This window comes from Mchenga conophoros, linkage group LG17, assembly GCF_057382185.1.
Source record: "Mchenga conophoros isolate Kocher_MC1m ecotype Shallow Benthic linkage group LG17, M_conophoros_male_GT1.1, whole genome shotgun sequence".
In the NCBI taxonomy this organism is placed as follows: domain Eukaryota; kingdom Metazoa; phylum Chordata; class Actinopteri; order Cichliformes; family Cichlidae; genus Mchenga; species Mchenga conophoros.
Genome location: NC_140542.1, coordinates 29,753,190 through 29,769,942, shown reverse-complemented (window position 1 = coordinate 29,769,942; position 16,753 = coordinate 29,753,190). Strand labels below are relative to the sequence as shown.

General features: G+C 41.6%; 1 protein-coding gene across 5 annotated transcripts in view; it reads right to left on the bottom strand.

Annotated features, from left to right (window-relative positions):
• The window catches only part of chchd3a (coiled-coil-helix-coiled-coil-helix domain containing 3a), an 81,277-nt gene that overhangs the window by 35,831 nt on the left and 28,693 nt on the right, over positions 1-16,753 (bottom strand). For 3 of the 5 annotated variants that reach the window (XM_085252174.1, XM_085252176.1, XM_085252178.1), the window contains one exon: positions 420-434. The exons of the other annotated variants lie outside the window; for them this stretch is intronic. In XM_085252174.1, coding sequence (XP_085108300.1) covers positions 420-434 — 15 coding nt within the window. The remainder of the gene's footprint in view (positions 1-419; positions 435-16,753) is intronic. 5 annotated transcript variants of the gene reach the window in all.

The window sequence follows — 16,753 nt, the reverse complement described above, 5'->3', positions numbered from 1 at the left end:
GATAAATACTGATGGCATTTTTATTAACCATAAAAGAAAGTACAACACAACTATCTGGACCACCTATTTTGATTAATGGAATTACTTATCATCATTAACTTGCCAAAACTGATAGATATGTTAACAGCCAAGGCTATAAACTGTGATGAATTAAAATTAATAGACCAGTTCCAAGTGGATGTTATATCTAGTAAATAAGATACCATTTTTAAGATGTATAACATGCTTTTAGAACAAATAACTTCGCTAGGAAGTAGTCATCTAGAGTTTTTTTGGGAGTAAGAGATCTGCATCAATAATTGTTGGTGGAAAGACAAATCAAACATGTCGTATAAGCTACACAGGAAAAGAAATTCTCCACATGATCATGTGAGAGAGAAGTGTCACTTTAGGGTGAGGGTAAAGACTTCTAGACTTACCTTCCTTCCAATCTCCTGAATAAAAGAAGCATTGAAAAGAAACAAGAGAAAGAAAAAGTGAAAGACTGAGCAAAAAAAAACATACTGATTCATTCATGAACTTCTTCAAAGTGACATTTGGGGAGTTTTAGTATTCAGAGACTAGGAGTGACTGGCTGCCACACTGTTCTGCCTGAATACTCACACTCTGTCCTCTCAATCTTCTTTCTCACTAGCATAGACACAGACTTGTGCATATATAGAGTCATGTGAAAAAGAAAGATTTCACAGGACTTTATTCAGCTTCTTTATTCAGCATAATTTTATTCAGAAATTATGAAGGTAAGTAGCAGCCAGGTGCTGCTAATCAAATGCACTGATGATTAATTGATCATCAGTAAGTGTAAGCACCTGTATAAAAGCACAAGTTTTGAGGTTGTTTTCCAATTTGTTGGCCTCGACCATTCAGGTGTGTTTTAACATAATGCCAAGAAGGAAAGACTTCAGCAATGACCTGAGGGAAGCAATTCCTGCTGCCCATCATTTTGGGAAGAGTTCTAAGGCCAAATAATCTGAAGTCCATCAATCTACAAGTAGGAAAACATCTTAGCAAATTCACCCCAAAGTCAGGCCATGCAATGCAAAATTGCATTTGAAGAAACCACAAGACCTCTGGAACAATGTTCTCTGGACAGATGTTTGGACATAATGCACAGCACCACGTTTGGCGAAAACCAAACACAGCATATGAACACAAACACCTCATGCTAACAGTTACATGATTGGTAGCTGCAAAACAATCATGACCTGCTCTGTATAACCAAAGGCCGACTTAATGATAGCTAAGCTTGGCCAAAATAGGGTCATGCAACAGGACAATGATTCCAAACACAGCAGTAAACCTATAACAGAATGGCTGAAAAAGAAAATAATCCAGATATTGCAATGGTCCAGACAAAGTCCAGACCTGGCAGGCCCTTAAGAGCCCTATGCATAAACGGAAGCATGGAAACTTCAATGAACTAAAGCAATGTTGAAGAGAGAAGTCACAATGATGTGAGAGACAGACAAATTTATGCAGAAAATGTATTACTTCAACCTCGTTAGTAATAAGGTGTACTTAGTTTTTCAAAAGCCTGTATGGAGTTCTGTGAAACCTTCTTTTTCACATGACTGTAGCATATAAGAATAAGCCATTCAAGTATGAACATATGCATGGCTGCATACATTCACTGCTGAGGACTATTGAAAAAGCCACAGCACAGATGGAGCCTAGAAGCATTTCCTTTAAACAATATAGAAAGTTGAAGGAAACAAGTAGGAAGAAAATATAACGTATGGAGAAAAAAAAATTGCCTTTCCCCATCGAGTCTCTGCTACGCTGATAACCATCTGTGTTCTGCTCAACACACTGCAGGCGAAGCTGCATGCTCTATGCATTGTGATGAGGAGCAGCGAGGAGTCTCAGAGTGGGGCTGTCCTCAAATGAGACGAGTGGGGGGAAGTTTCAAAGTCAAGCGGATGCTCCGAGCTTCCCTGCTACACACAAGATAGAAACCTTCCCACACAGCCAAACACCTGCATACACATAACCATTAAGATATCTCTACAGACATATACAGGAAAAAAACAAAAGCCACAGCACCACGTAATCACATTCCTGGCAATACTCAGCACAGCAACATCATGCCCTAGCTGCCACTGTCTCTTCTGTCCAAAGCACAACCTAACATTAGCTAGCCTTAGTGCTGTGGTCGGGCAATTGTCTCTATTGTGTGCCCCTTAGAAGTCTGAAGGGCTATTGTAAAGCTGCCTGCACTTCATGATGGAATCGAGTTGAACTTGAACCTAAATCATATCGCTGGGTGAATGTACCCTGAAGTAGACAGTTAAAAGCGTGCCATAAGCACACTACTAGTATAACTATAATGACCTTTAAACGTGTTATTGATTCCAAGCCTGCAATCGTGGCCTCTAGGATTGATTGTCAAAGATATTGAGAGACCAGATTAGGTTCATTGAGGTGCCAAAAAACTGTCTACTGCCAACAGCTCAATTTAGAATGAAGAAGAAACAAGGGATGGTGGGATAGAGGGAAACAGAGAAGAGAGGATTGGCAGGGGGGCTGTGTACTGTCACGAGTGTGTCCAAACTCAATGTTACGCTGGTAGGTGGTGACTAAAGACTTTAGCTTTGCAGAGAAAAGACAAAACATGCAGACGCCAAGACGCAAACAATGGCTCAGACACTGATCTGTAACGCACAAATCATCACACACACACACCCACACCAGCCCGAGCAGCTGTACCCACAGAGAGATAAATGTGTGCTGAGGGCGAGACTAAAGGGGTCATTAAAAGAGGAGAGGTTGTGACAGAAATGTGTACCCAGGGATTTTCTTTCTTTCTTTCTTTTTTTAATGTGTATGTGTTTGTGAACGTCTCTTGCGCACATTGGCTGGTGCATGTGTTCAATTTTCATGCGAGCTGGTTGCCTCTCATTTTTTATTATACACACACAGGCCCAGACACACCGACACACACACACACTCTGTCAGGATTACTTCTGACTGATTAATCCCATTCAGCAGACTTTAAAGATAATCTAATCATACTAAAGGCCAAACAATAGGACAGACTTCACCACTGCCCATACACCTTTTGTTCCCCTAATGAAGAGGCGGTCACGGGTAAAGGAGGAGAGCACGGGTAAGAGTTGGGGGAGGAAAAGAATGAGAAGGGCAAAAAAAAGTAAAAAAAAAAAAAAAGAAAGAAAGAAAGAAAGTAAACTTGAAAGTGAAAAGAAAAGAGCGAGATAAGAGAGAGAAAGAGGACAATAAAAGGTGATTTATCAATGGAGGCGTCAAGAAGGGAGACGAGGCTGTTTGATGGGACATGGAGCCTCAGCCAAGTGTGTCTTTATATTTTAATAACCAAGTAAATAAAAAAAAACAATGGCAATGGTGGGGAACGTTTCCACATGTGATATCTAGATTTCCCCCTGACAGTAACTCACTGTCATATTCTGTAACACTCCAGCGGATGATTCAACCAACGTTATTGAATTCCACATTTTTACTGTGCAACAGCCCTTAACATAGATTTAAAAAAATTTAAAAAACCTAGGTAAAATATGAAGGCTCACAACAGGACCCTCCCACTAGCCATCGAGACCACACACTACAATTTGTAGCCCGGGAAGTAACATTAACATTAGCGGCAAACTTTTATATTAGCCTTCTTGCATCCATCTCCCCTTATTAAATACAGTAGCACAGTGGCTGATGGTGACAGGCGGTTGAAAGTGAGACTGCGGTGGTCAGATTAAACGAATCGTTTAGGGGAGGTGATCGCCTCTGTGAATATCAATTAGCCAACCGCTGAATAATTAAGGACAACCATGTTTTTTAATTAGCTGACTGCCGCAGTTTGAGCCGGGCGCATGAGAGGGAAGGAGGAGGAGGAGCAGAAGAGAGGAGGATGGAAGAGGGATGAGAACAGGTGGGTTTTGCTGCGTCAGCCCCCCTTCTCCCCACCCACCCGCCGCCTGTTCCCTCACTAAATTGCTCCCATATACACTATTTTCTTTCACACCTGCCTTTTTATTTAAAGTAATCTTTGTCACTTCCTTTTTTTTTTTTTTTTAAAGATTCCAAGATGCTGAAATAAAACTATTATCTGCAGCACTGAGCAGGCTTACTGCACAAGACAGGTATAGGGAATATCATAATCATATGCTTGCATGCTTATAATTGTAACATGTCCCACTAGTGTTATGAAAATATACTGCAAAATTGTGTAAAGGATATAACCGTGGTATGCAGTGTAAAGAAGTTTGAGTAGTTAGAAGAATTTTATAAAGTGAAATGAATGATTTAATGTAAATCCTGCAAGTTCCTGTCACCGCAACACACTCTTGCTCAGCGCTCATTTCGTCCCCAAAACCTTAGTTAAACAGTCACCTTTTAAAAACGCTGGGGGGTATTCAGTATTCATTCCAGAACTGAGAAGACAAAAAGACCAACTTAAAGTGGATTAAAGTCACATGTAGGTAAAGTTTTTGCTTTCTAATGGGACACTGAACATAAATTATGAGAAACAAAAACTTTCGCTTGAACAAAATGCTTTATTTTAGCCTAAAAGGGGTAAATCCATCTTTTATCTACTAAAATATACACCACTTGATATAGTACAAACCCTTTAGGTAGAAAGTTTGAGAACTATTATCTTGATCCTCAGGATCTATACTCTAAAGACGGGATACCACAATAATAATAGTTGCCACTAGCAAAAAATATAATTCAGACAAACAACTAAAAGTTCTCAGTGCTTAAGAAAATGCACATATTACATTTTTCATTTCACACCTCAATGATGGAGACTTCTGTATTGTAATATAATAAGGTGACTGTTTCACTGTAGTCTCGCTACATGCTTATAAATCATGCAAGATAAAAATAATCTTGCGAGATGCCATGATCGATGGAGCACAAATCAAATCTCATCACATTAACTAACAGCACCTCATCCATAACCTTGGTCTCTTTTGTCTTACCCCTGCCACCATTAGCTCAGCCCTGATTCACCCCTGTCACGAGTAGCATCATAATCAATGCTCCCTCACACTATCCAAGTGAGCGCTGCAGCACAGTGGGTCAGAGCCGCTTACCAGGGCCCATCTATCAAAGACTTGTGCGACAGGGCTCTGTGACAAACTAATACTGAAGCCGCAAGCCTCAAGTCCTGTTTGCTCTGACAGGCAGGGAGTGGGTCAAAGGGTAGCGCAATGTGACCGCGCGCCGGTGTTAATTAGCACGGTGGAGGTGCAGGTGGCATGTGGAAGGTTTGAGATGGATGCAGCAAGGGAAGGGTAAGTTCATGGTGTAGAGATGATGAAATGAAGGCTACACCGAGAGAGAGATGGGTCAATGTGTGAATGGAATATTGATGACAACATAGCTGGAAGGTGAATTTTGCTGTTGCCATTCTTGTTGACAGCTGCTCAAAGAAGAAATCATGAAAGATGAAAGAGAAAAGGATTTGAAGAAAATCAGTTTTTCATACTTTTTTCAGCTACAGTTCACACACACACACTTTTTTAGACACACATACCATCCCACAAATCTTGGTCGTTCTTTTAAGTGCCTCTAAAACCTTTGCAACTCTAGCTTTAAAAGCTATCACTGGCAGATCAAATCTATGAGATGGAGTGCAAAATGATATCACCTAACACCAACCCTACTGGCAGTATTCCATTCACCCTTAGTATCACTAATAAAACACAAGTCCTGGTAGAAGAGGCTGTAAAAACTCCATTGGAAACCATTCACCTTTGCTGTTTAATTAGCATCATGGGGATTTACTGTGCACCACTAACAGTTACATTCATGGCTAGCTATTAGTCTCCAGGGGAAATAGTAGGGTTATGGCGATATAAGTGCGTCAGATACAGTGTGGTCAATTAATGGGCATAACACTCCCTGGTCACACCAAAGAACAAACACATTAGGTCCTGTTGGACAAGCCAAAAAAGACTTATTCTGAAGGATATTAACACTTAAATGTGCTTGTAGTAAGAAAGCATGGGTAATAATAATGATAATAAAATACTTTGGCAATGACATCCACTGCCAAATTATCTGTGTTATTGGGTCTCTAATGGCAACGTCACCAAAGACAATAAATACAACCTGTAAGCTCAATAACAAGACTTAGACCATATGGAGAGAAAGAGCTGCAGTATGGTCTGCAACAAAGTGGGCCCACTGATTTTGAATCACTTACATGCTGGGACACAAGGACACCCAAAAATAAACTTGACAGCATGGCTGTCCTGTCAAGCCAGTAAGGTTGCACTCTAGTCACCTATTCTTGGGAATTTGTTTTCACGAAGCTAGGGTCAAAAGAAGTGGCAGTGTTATTTACTTTTCACATAGTTTTTCCCTTCTTCCTAGATATGACGAGTGAGGAATGCTTAATATTGTGGAAATTCTAAAAGGTACTCAGCATGCCAACAGTGACAGCACATCCTGCTCTCTAGAATGTCACTGTGGCAGCATGGCAGACTCAACAATAAATAATTACTAGTAGGCCGTGACACTGTGTTTTGGGGTATTAGTTGTTTGCGCTATGCTTTTGTGACTACGTATAACCAATGGTGTAGTTAATATGAGAAGCAGATGTGTTCTATACTGTAATCCAACTAAGAAAGTTCTACAAAACCACATGAAAATGTGCAAACGTATGTGACGCAACATGTTTGTGACAGATCACCGTTTTGTAAATTATCTGGATAACTGCAATTAAAATATTGTTAAAATTATTCATTATAATTTCATAGGAAGGCACCTCTCCAATCTCTTCAACATTTAAAAAAAAAGTACCTTTTGCATGCTTTGTCTGTGTTCTGCTGAGTTTAGCAGCAATGCTACATAATCCCTTGTTTGAAAGTATTAGTAACATAGTAAGAGAATCACCAATATTGTAGATCTCTATTCCATGGTACTGCGTAATGGTCAGTTATTAGAATCAAATGAAAGTCTAAGAAAGTCTAGTATGGTATTGTTCATAGCATGAGCAGTGTTAGATTTAGATTCTTGTGGGAATGTCCATTTGGGTGCACCATGAAAGGAGGCACGTTTTCCTAAATTATTAAGAGTTATTAAATTGAATGTTCAGATTTCAATAGCAAAATAACAATAATAAGACAACTGCTAAAGTTTTTCCCTTGCAAAGATTTTATTTCCTGGGTACTTTAACTGAACAATAAATCAAGTGCCTCATATTGGACTGCAAACAGTTGCGGACAGAAGATCTGCTTTGCAAGCAGTTCTCTACATCCTACAAGTTTAAGCTAAAGTGACTGATCAGTTCACAGCAGATCTCCAGAGCAAGACAGGGACTATCACCACCAGCTGCAGTCCAAGATGATGCCGCCGGAGCACATCTGACTATGAGACAAGTGAGCTCAGGAAGGAGCACAGCGAAAGCAACCCGGCCATCAAATAAACAACAATAAGCAACAGTTCAAAATGAAAGAAGGACTGGCAATGTTTTCTAACAGAGAAAAAATAAATAAATTAAATCACTCAAGTAGACTAAACTACACAACAATAAACTAAACTACTGGCAATGAGTTGTATTCGGGTACTTCATTATGCTGATACTATTGTCCAGCTTTAGAAACTTGGTAATTCAATTTGTCTTCATGGATACCATCTTCATGGAAGACAAGTGCCACAGGCTACAGAAAGAATTCCTCTCCCTGGGGATCTCTTAGCACAGTGAGTAATGACACCAAGGGTCAAAGGACTGACCTGCTCAGGACAGGGACTGAGGGGCTCAGACAGGAACCAAAGGCCAAGATGTGTAGGTGGTGAGCGTGGGTGTCTCAATGTTTGTGCAAGTGTCTAAACTGTTGACTAAGGACACATTACAATGAACTGTCCTCAGAGTCTGATGTTTACTGGCAAGGGTCACCAAAGGGCTTGATCTTATGCAGCTGGCTAACCCAGTTAAACATTTACATCCCTTTTTACAATCCTTGCACATTTATATGTTTAAAAAGGGTTTTAAGGTAAACAGCTTAGAAAAAATTGGAGTTTTAGGCCTCCAAAGATTGAAATTCTGGTACAACTGTGAAACTACACTTCCAGACACTTTAAGCCCCTCAGCCTTTGTTGGAGACACCACCTCCTCCACTTCACTGCCAGCACTTCCACTAAGGGACAGCAACAACATCTGCTAGCCCAAGATTGATTAATTGGCTGATCAGGCACCTGGGGTGTAAAGTGATTGATTGATCATCTTGGGGTTGGAGTTGCCTTTATCTACAGCCCTGGGGATAGAACCTCTGGAGGTCCCCAGTCATCTGTCATGTCCAACACAGAGGGGAAGATGAGGAAAAGATGAAGAGTTGTGAGTTCATTACCAAGACATGGGGGGCATGTATGGAGTAAGTCTCGGCCTACATGGGAAAAGGGGGCATGCCTAGAGAACAATCAGACATGGGGACAGAGCGAGGATGAAAGGGAGGGAGAAAAAGCTCTGTAGCTTTCACAAAGATGATAAATAAAGATACACAAAGGCAAAAGGGAAAGGAGTGTGGGCGGGATAAGAACAAAAACATTACAACATGGACATAAAAGATAACCCAGCTAATCAATGAATGATCATTTAAGTCCTATACTGAGAAAAAAGACACTGGAATTAGATTATAGTTCTATAATTGGTGTGAACCTGCATCTGCTAACTGTTTGTCAGAATGCTAGTATGTGTCAGACATATTCACCAGAAAATGTCTTTACTTGTCGACAGAGGACACACTGAATGACCTGAAAGTGGAAAGAGCCACATTGCCTTTGGACAACAGATGTCCCGAGGGAACCAAAGTTAATGAGAGAGAGAGAGGTGGTGGTGGAGAGACAAGAGGCAGAACAACCTAGCAAAAGGAGGTGAGAGGAATGTAGAAGAGAAGACGATAGGGGAAGGCATGCAGGGGAGAGGGAAAAAAAGACAGCCTCAGGTTGTGTTGCTGACATTAGACCTTATGGACAACTCGAGCAGCATGCATCTAGTGTGTCTGTGTGCATACGCCTGCAGCATGTGAATCCTCACCTGGATCAGTGTTTATATTTGACAGCATCGCAGTGTGAAGTGCCTTAAGACTTGCATGACAGTGGGCATACTGCCTATAGTGGAGTGTGTGCCAGGCTTTGCATTAATGCATATTTATTTCACGCAGCCGCAGGTGGTCTTTCCAGGCCCAACGAAGCTGGGAGGGGGCCACAGTCCACCTTGAGCTTATGCCTATCAAAGCCTTGTCAGCAGATTCAGGGTCACCTCGAAACCAATAACCTCTTTACACAAGTCTTTTCCACTTTCTTTGATGTCCTACTTAATAACTGTTAGGTATCGCAAAAAAAAAGTGATTGACATGGAAATTAAATTTTGACAATGATGTTACTTAAATGGCAGGTTAGCCGGGTCCTTCATCAACACTCTTTTATCCTATTCTCCCAAAGTAATCCATCCATCCATTTTCTTCTGCTTTATCCAGGGCCAGGTTGCGGGCGCAGCAGCCTAAGCAGAGAAGTCCAGACCTCCCTCTCCCCAGCCACCTCCTCCAGCTTATCCGGGGGAACACCAAGGCGTGCCCAGGCCAGCCGAGAGATATAATTTCTCTAGCGTGTCCTGGGTCTGCCCCGGGGCCTCCTCCTAGTGGGACATGCCCGGAACACCTCACCCAGGAGGCGCCCAGGAGGCATCCTTGTCAGATACCCGAACTACCTCAGCTGGCTCCTTTCGATGTTGAGGAGCAGCGGCTCTACTCTGAGCCCCTCCCAGATGGCTGAACTTCTCACCCCATCTCTAAGGGAGAGGTTAGCCACCCTTCGGAAGAAGCTCATTTCCGCCGCTTGTATCCGCGATCTCATTCTTTCGGTCACTACCCACAGCTCGTGGCCATAGGTGAGGGTAGGGAAGTAGATCGACCGGTAAATTGAGAGCTTCGCTTTTACACTCAGCTCCCTCTTCACCACGACGGACCGGTGCAGCGTCCGCATCACCAATCCATCTGTCGATCTCTAGCTCCCTTCTCCCATCACTTGCGAACAAGACCCCGAGATACTTGAACTCCTCCACTTGGGGCAGGAACTCATCCCCGACCCGGAGTGGGCGCTCCACCCTTTTTCGTCTGAGAACCATGGCCTCAGATTTGGAGGTGCCGATCCTCATTCCCGCTGCTTCACACTCGGCTGCGAACCATTCCAGTGCGAGCTGGAGGCCATCACCTGATAAAGCCAACAGAACCACATCATCCACAAAAAGCAGAGATGAGATTCTGAGGCCACCGAAGTCCATGGGGCCCGGCTGGGCACAGCCCAAAAAGGGGACGTGGGCCCATCCTCCCGCAGGCCCACTACCCGCAGGAGGCGCCGTAGGGGTCGGGTGTATTGTGTGTTGGGTGGCGGCCAAGAGCAAAGGCCCTGGCGGACTGATCCCCGGCTACCAAGACTGGCAAAGTAATCCATGCTTCCTGATATATATTTCTACGCTGTTTCTACTAGACTTCGGTGCAAAGTTTAAACTTTATATAGTTTTAAGTGCTGCTTTGGATTGGTTTGTATCCTAATTGGCTTTTGTAACCTTATTTCAAAAGCTTCTTTGTAAATCAATATCTGTTGCTCTATTGTCTGCTCTTTTCATGCACTTCTGTTTATTCCACTCATCCACCATTCTCTCCCTGCTTCTACATCTCATCCAGATTTTTTTGCTGTGCGCTGCCTCCGTGACTCCCCTCTGATTTTAGTTTCATCCATCTGTTTAGCTTCTTTTCCTCGTTCACTCAAAATCACTCCCTCTAGCACCATTAGCTGAGCTGACTGTTCACTTCCATAGAACCTTATTAATACCACTCTCCTGTCAGAGTCTAGAGGGAAGACACAAAGAAAGACAAAGAAAACGAAAGGGACAGGCTGCAAAGACAATACCTGTCATATTACACATCCAATATATCTAGTGGTCTCAGACATACACACGAACACTTTATCCAATTGAACTTGCATCGATATCTGGCCTGTTAATTAACAGCTAGGCCTTGTGAAACAAAACAAGAAACATAAAGAAACTATTGCAAAAATCAATAATATTACAAGATGCATAGTGCTTGTCAGTGTTTGTTTATAAATACAATATTCATAATTACTTTGAGCAAATAAGGGCTGAGCAAGCATGCACACAGGCCAATTCAGTTAATGCAGAGACATACAGGTTGTAAGGATTTTTTATTCTGTGACCAGTCAAGTGGTTCAAGAGCAGGTATGATTTTAGGCTACCAACACTCCCATCAGTAATATGTATATATGATGGCCTATATACGGAGCCTGTGATTTTAGTTTGATTAGTAGTAGTTTCTGTACAAAGCACAATAAGGATACAAGTGTAAAATGTTAATAAAATAAAGTATCTTCACACCACACATGGTCTCAGTTTTCATCCCTCTGCTGCCGATGTGAATTAACTCCTTGCAAGTAACAGTTATACAGGGAATGGTTTCTGTTTTAGGTAAAAGCTCTGTTTACAAGACTTAAGCAAGTTTTTTGCATATGCACAATTTAGTTTCAGCTATTTCAGTGTAATTAAAACAATATCACCTTGACAGGTGCTGTGTTTATGTAAAACATACTGTGTGTAAAGCTGAAAATATCTACTTAAACAGATTTACATGTGCTGAACAGGTGGTTTGATAAATTACTCTTAATATATCGTTTTTTGCTAAAGCAATGACTACACTTACTCTGTCAGCAGCACAGTAACAACTCTAGAAAACTGTTTTCATTCACTTCACCTGGGTTCATGGTCTCCGCTGCCTCTTTCCTATCCACTATTGTGTGTGTAATGTAAAGCGACTACAGCTTAACTGCTATTATGAGATCATAATGCCGTAGATAAAATTAAGCACAGAAGCGTCTTGATGCATTCTCAATCATCCAGGTAAGTAAATCTCCAAAAGTTGATTCTGTTCATCTGGACGTAGCGTTTTGTGGGAGAAACGTTTAGTCACTCATCCAATTGACTTCTTCAGTCTCAGCTGACTGCAGGTTTCCCCAATCTTATAAACAGGACATATGCATGATGACTGAAACCAGCCCACTGAAGGAACAATGGGATGGGAGGTCAGTTCCTTAATCTTAATTATGCAAATTCTCATGACCATTTATCAACAACCACTGACCAAAACCCACTGATCAATGGTCATGAGTACCATTCACAGAGAGTTGTACCCTTAGGCCCCCTCCTCGATTCAAAGATGGTCTTTCCCTTTTCACGTAAATGGCCTCCTAGCCCTGCGACAGACTGGCGACCTGTCCAGGGTGTACCCTGCCTCTCGCCCTATGACAGCTGGGATAGGCTCCAGCGCCCCCCGCGACCCTGAAAAGGATAAGCGGAAGCGAATGGATGGATGGATGGATGGCCTCCTTGACTCCGCACTCAAACCAGCGTTCCTCCCTGTCCAGGATGTGTACATCCTCATCCTTGAAAGAGTGTCCACTGGCCTGTAGGTGTAAATAGACTGCAGAGTCCTGGCCTGACGAGGTAGTTCTTCTGTGTTGTGCCATCCGCTTCGCCGGAGGTTGTTTGGTTTCCCCGATGTATAAATCCTGGCAATCCTCCTGGCACTTAACAGCGTATACTATGTTACTCTGTTTGTGTCGGGGGACCCGATCCTTGGGGTGGACCAATTTTTGGCGCTGCGTGTTTTGGGGTTTAAAAGCCACAGAGACCCGGTGTTAAGAAAAAATGTGTCTCAACTGCTCCGATACTCCTGACACGTACGGGATCACTACAGGTTTTCGCTTGGGCAGCGGTTGTCCTTCTCTCCTGGATCGGCTGGAGCTTTCTTTAGGTGCCTTTCCAGCTTTGACAAAAGTCCAGCTGGGATGACCACATTTACTCAGGGCCTTCTTGATGTGATGTTCTTCTGCCTCCCTGGCCGCTGTGTCTGTGGGGATGATGTTCGCTCTGTGTTGTAGCATCCTAATGACACCCAGTTTGTGCTCCAGAGTCAAACCTTAAATACTGATCCGTATGTGTAGGTTTACGGTACACGTCAGCTTTTAGATGTCCCCCATTACTGATGGAAATCTCACAGTCTAAGAAGGGTAACCTGCCACCTTTCATATCCTCCCTAAGCACAGAAGCGTGAAAAAACACATGTGCCTTGCGCCTATCAATGATATGATTAACCCCTTGGTTTGAAATGTTTAGGGCAGTGCTGTTATTTAATGATGATATATGAGGAAAGCTTGTGGTATGAGAACACCCACCACTATGAAAAACTGCTTAAAACAAATGAGGATGTATGCTTAAATATATACACTGACCAGTGAATCTGAGACACTAGATTGACTCTACAAGCTCTGAAGTCAGAAATAGACTTTCCTGACACTAGTACCCATCCATCAATCGAAGTGCTGGACACTTGCGGTGCCAATTAGCCGACAGGGTGAGTGCCTGGTGCGGAGTGCCAGCCAGAAGCCCTGCCAATTAAAGTCTAACCTCCCGTCTAACCCTAATACTAGCACAGTGTGTTGGCACCCCACCCTGGGCAAGGGTGAAGTACTGCAGCCAATATGTAAAGGACAGCTACGTGGACATCCTCTAAAGATGATATGGAGAAAGCATAACAAAGACGGGACTGTAAAACGTTGAGACAGAAAAAGAAAAGAAGAAAGGGCAATGTGCTGTGCAATGTCAATAAAAAAGTATTAAAAATACACTAACAGTGTTAACACAATTATTACAGTACACAAAGGCTGAGAAAAACAACTAACACTGATGCAAACATAAAATATTCTCAACCTCAGACACTGAAATTTTCGTAAATTTGATGAATAAAGGTTTTGTCCTCTCAAAAGGTGGCAATTTTCCTTTTATGGTGAGGAGCGTATTTTCAAACTTTTCTCTTTTTTGTCAATTGTGCAAAACAGGAAATATTTTTCTTGTCAACTTAAAAATATAAGGAGATATTCAGAGGTGATACAATTTAGAATCATTGACATTAAAGTGATATTATGTACGAGTACAGGGGTGTAACTTGCTTCTTTGTATCCACAGTGACTGATAGATGTCTCCACTAGGCTCTTGAATCTTTGGGTTTGGTTAATGAAGCTGTAATGGTAGCTCCCCCCTCTGGGCCAATAAGAGAAATAATTCACTTCTTTAACATGAGGTTTGTACAAATTAACACAGTAGTGCAATAGGTACATAACCATTATGACCACTGTGCTAAGCAGTATCTGCCATTTTCGAGATTTACTTTTTAAGAATTAGAGAAAATGTAACTTGTGTCTCTACCCAACCATCTTATTCCTTCTGTCAAACTCCATTGAGAAAAGTACACTGTGTTCTGACAAAATACTCTGCAGTAAAGTAAAAATAATACCACATTAGATTGCTGCATAAATATCGACAAACTTAAATATCCAAAAACAATTAAGATACATGAATAGAGGTGGTTTAATGTCATTATGATGCCAATAAGTACCCCATATATCATGGACTTGCAACCTTTTGTAAGCAGTCTTGTTTGGACTTCAATCTTCTGGTGGTCAGGTGTATTTAATGTACTAGGCTTGGGTATACCTTTAACATATGATCACTTGGCACAACAAGCTAACTACTTCATTAAATTGACAACTTCAAATTTCCAAACTTTAGAATAATTCAACTGATAATTCTCTTAAATCCAGCTATGTCAAGGCTGACAGGTGTTATTCTTTATAAAATCTCAGGAGTATAATCAAAGATTGGGTGGAATTTGTCCTTGGTGTCCTGAGCAAATTCAAAACAGTGTGCCACTACCTGTTTATCTCATTCAAAAGAAAAAGACACAAGGAACCCCCCCGCCCCCACCCAATATTCTTCATACTCTGTGATGTGGAAGTTTAGAGAAAATAAATGGGTTTTTTTAAACTATTTCTTTAAATACCACCAACAGGCACCAATTCAAAACCCAGCAAGTCTCCTTTAATACCTGGGAAATTAAATTGTCAGCCCATTATCAGCAGGGTCCAGTCGTCTGTATCTAAAATGCAACAGCACGCAACTGAAGTACACAAGATTCTCCAAAAAGAGCAGGACATTTACTGGAGACTGCAGTTTTGCGAGGAGTGGAAAAGAGAGGACTACCAGAGCGAACACAGATTGGTGGTGGGGGCTAGTTGCATTAAAAATGTTAAGCTTTACCCAAAGTCATTTTCAAGCCAGCCAAGCATCAAATGGAACACAGTTTAAGGAAAGAGTAGGTACTGATTTTCTCTGAGGTCTGACAGCTTGGACATGGTGTGTGTCTGTATGTGTGTAGTGAGCAAACAAATATTCTTAGTATGCTGCATTATCCCTTGCTGTGAAAGCAGAGGTAGTGGAAAGAAATCATGGAACATCGCATTACCGGCTGGAATGTGTATATCTGAGTGTTTGTGTGCGTGTACGAAAGACAGAGATAAAGATGGAAGCAGGAGTGACAAAAGACTGATAAACAGCTACAGGGCTGATGGGTGGGATGAGGCTCTGAACAGAATATCTGCACATGTTGCAATTTCTCTCTCATCTCCATATCTGTTGTTTTCTTTTACTGCACATACAGCTTTAAGCAAAGGTGACAAAAACTGGCATGAAATACAACCAGGCTGTACCTACGTCTAAGTTCAGTCAGGAACACTAGTTAACACCAGATTATTTTCATCTGTGGTAAATTTATATCTGGCAGCATCGCTCCATTTTGTCTCCCACCCTTCCACGTTCACACAGTACAAGGAAATATCAAGGCATTGTGAGCACACCTCCTGGCCTGTATACACACAAAGCCAGAGGCAGAGGGAGAGAGCCCCAGCAAGACCCCAGAACAGCAGAAAACAGCATTTATTAAGGCAGTAATAGAATCAAAAAATAAGCTGTAGTGGTGGGTTGTAAAGCTTCTTGCAGATGAGCAACTACTATGGGCAAAGTAAAGCAGCTTTAAATGCCTATATGGGATAAGGCATGCCTAGAAATGGATGTCTAGAAACTATCTACTGAGCCATCATTAATACTACGGTTCATTTATTAAATCTTACTGATAATACTGAATGTTTGTTAACAATGTATATAATCATTTGTGATTTAAGAACTTTAAAAATGTGAATTGCATGCGAGTCTCTTCAATTATACACATGATATACCCATTTTTAAATACTATTACCGATATAGGATTTTTAAAACCTATAATGGGAATCTAAAAATACAATATTATGAAATATTGACTGATATGTTTCTTTTTCGGTAAGAGCCAGTAAAATCATCAGTGATATAGTTGATAAGCATGCAACTCAATAAGAGTCTTCATTTTTGCTTGTTTGTTCATTTGTTATCCTTCAGCTAAAGCTAATGCAATTCTGCAGTAGATTTAAGGTTAGGGTTTCCAGCTTTGTGCTACAGGTCATCGGGGTGGAATAAAAAGTTAAACAAATGAAAAATTTGAGTGTTTTGGACCAGTTTGATTACAGCAGACAAAACATTACCCCACCCAAACAACTGTTTAAAGCTTGAAAAGATTGATGACTCTTGCTTTGATTGAAAAGCCTGCCTTAGGGTTAGAGTCTGTGCCTGAGTGAGACGCTATGAACAAGTGATTGATAGACCACAAGACCGGTTTAGCTCTGCAGGGAGCAAAGTCGTTGAAAATCAAAAGAGGGGACAGCGAAGGTCTATGATTGTATTAAAACACAGATGCGTGGAGTGACAGATGGACGCACACTGTGAATAAGACTTCTGTGACTCATTCAGGCCATGTCTGTGTAGATCTCTGCCAAAAGC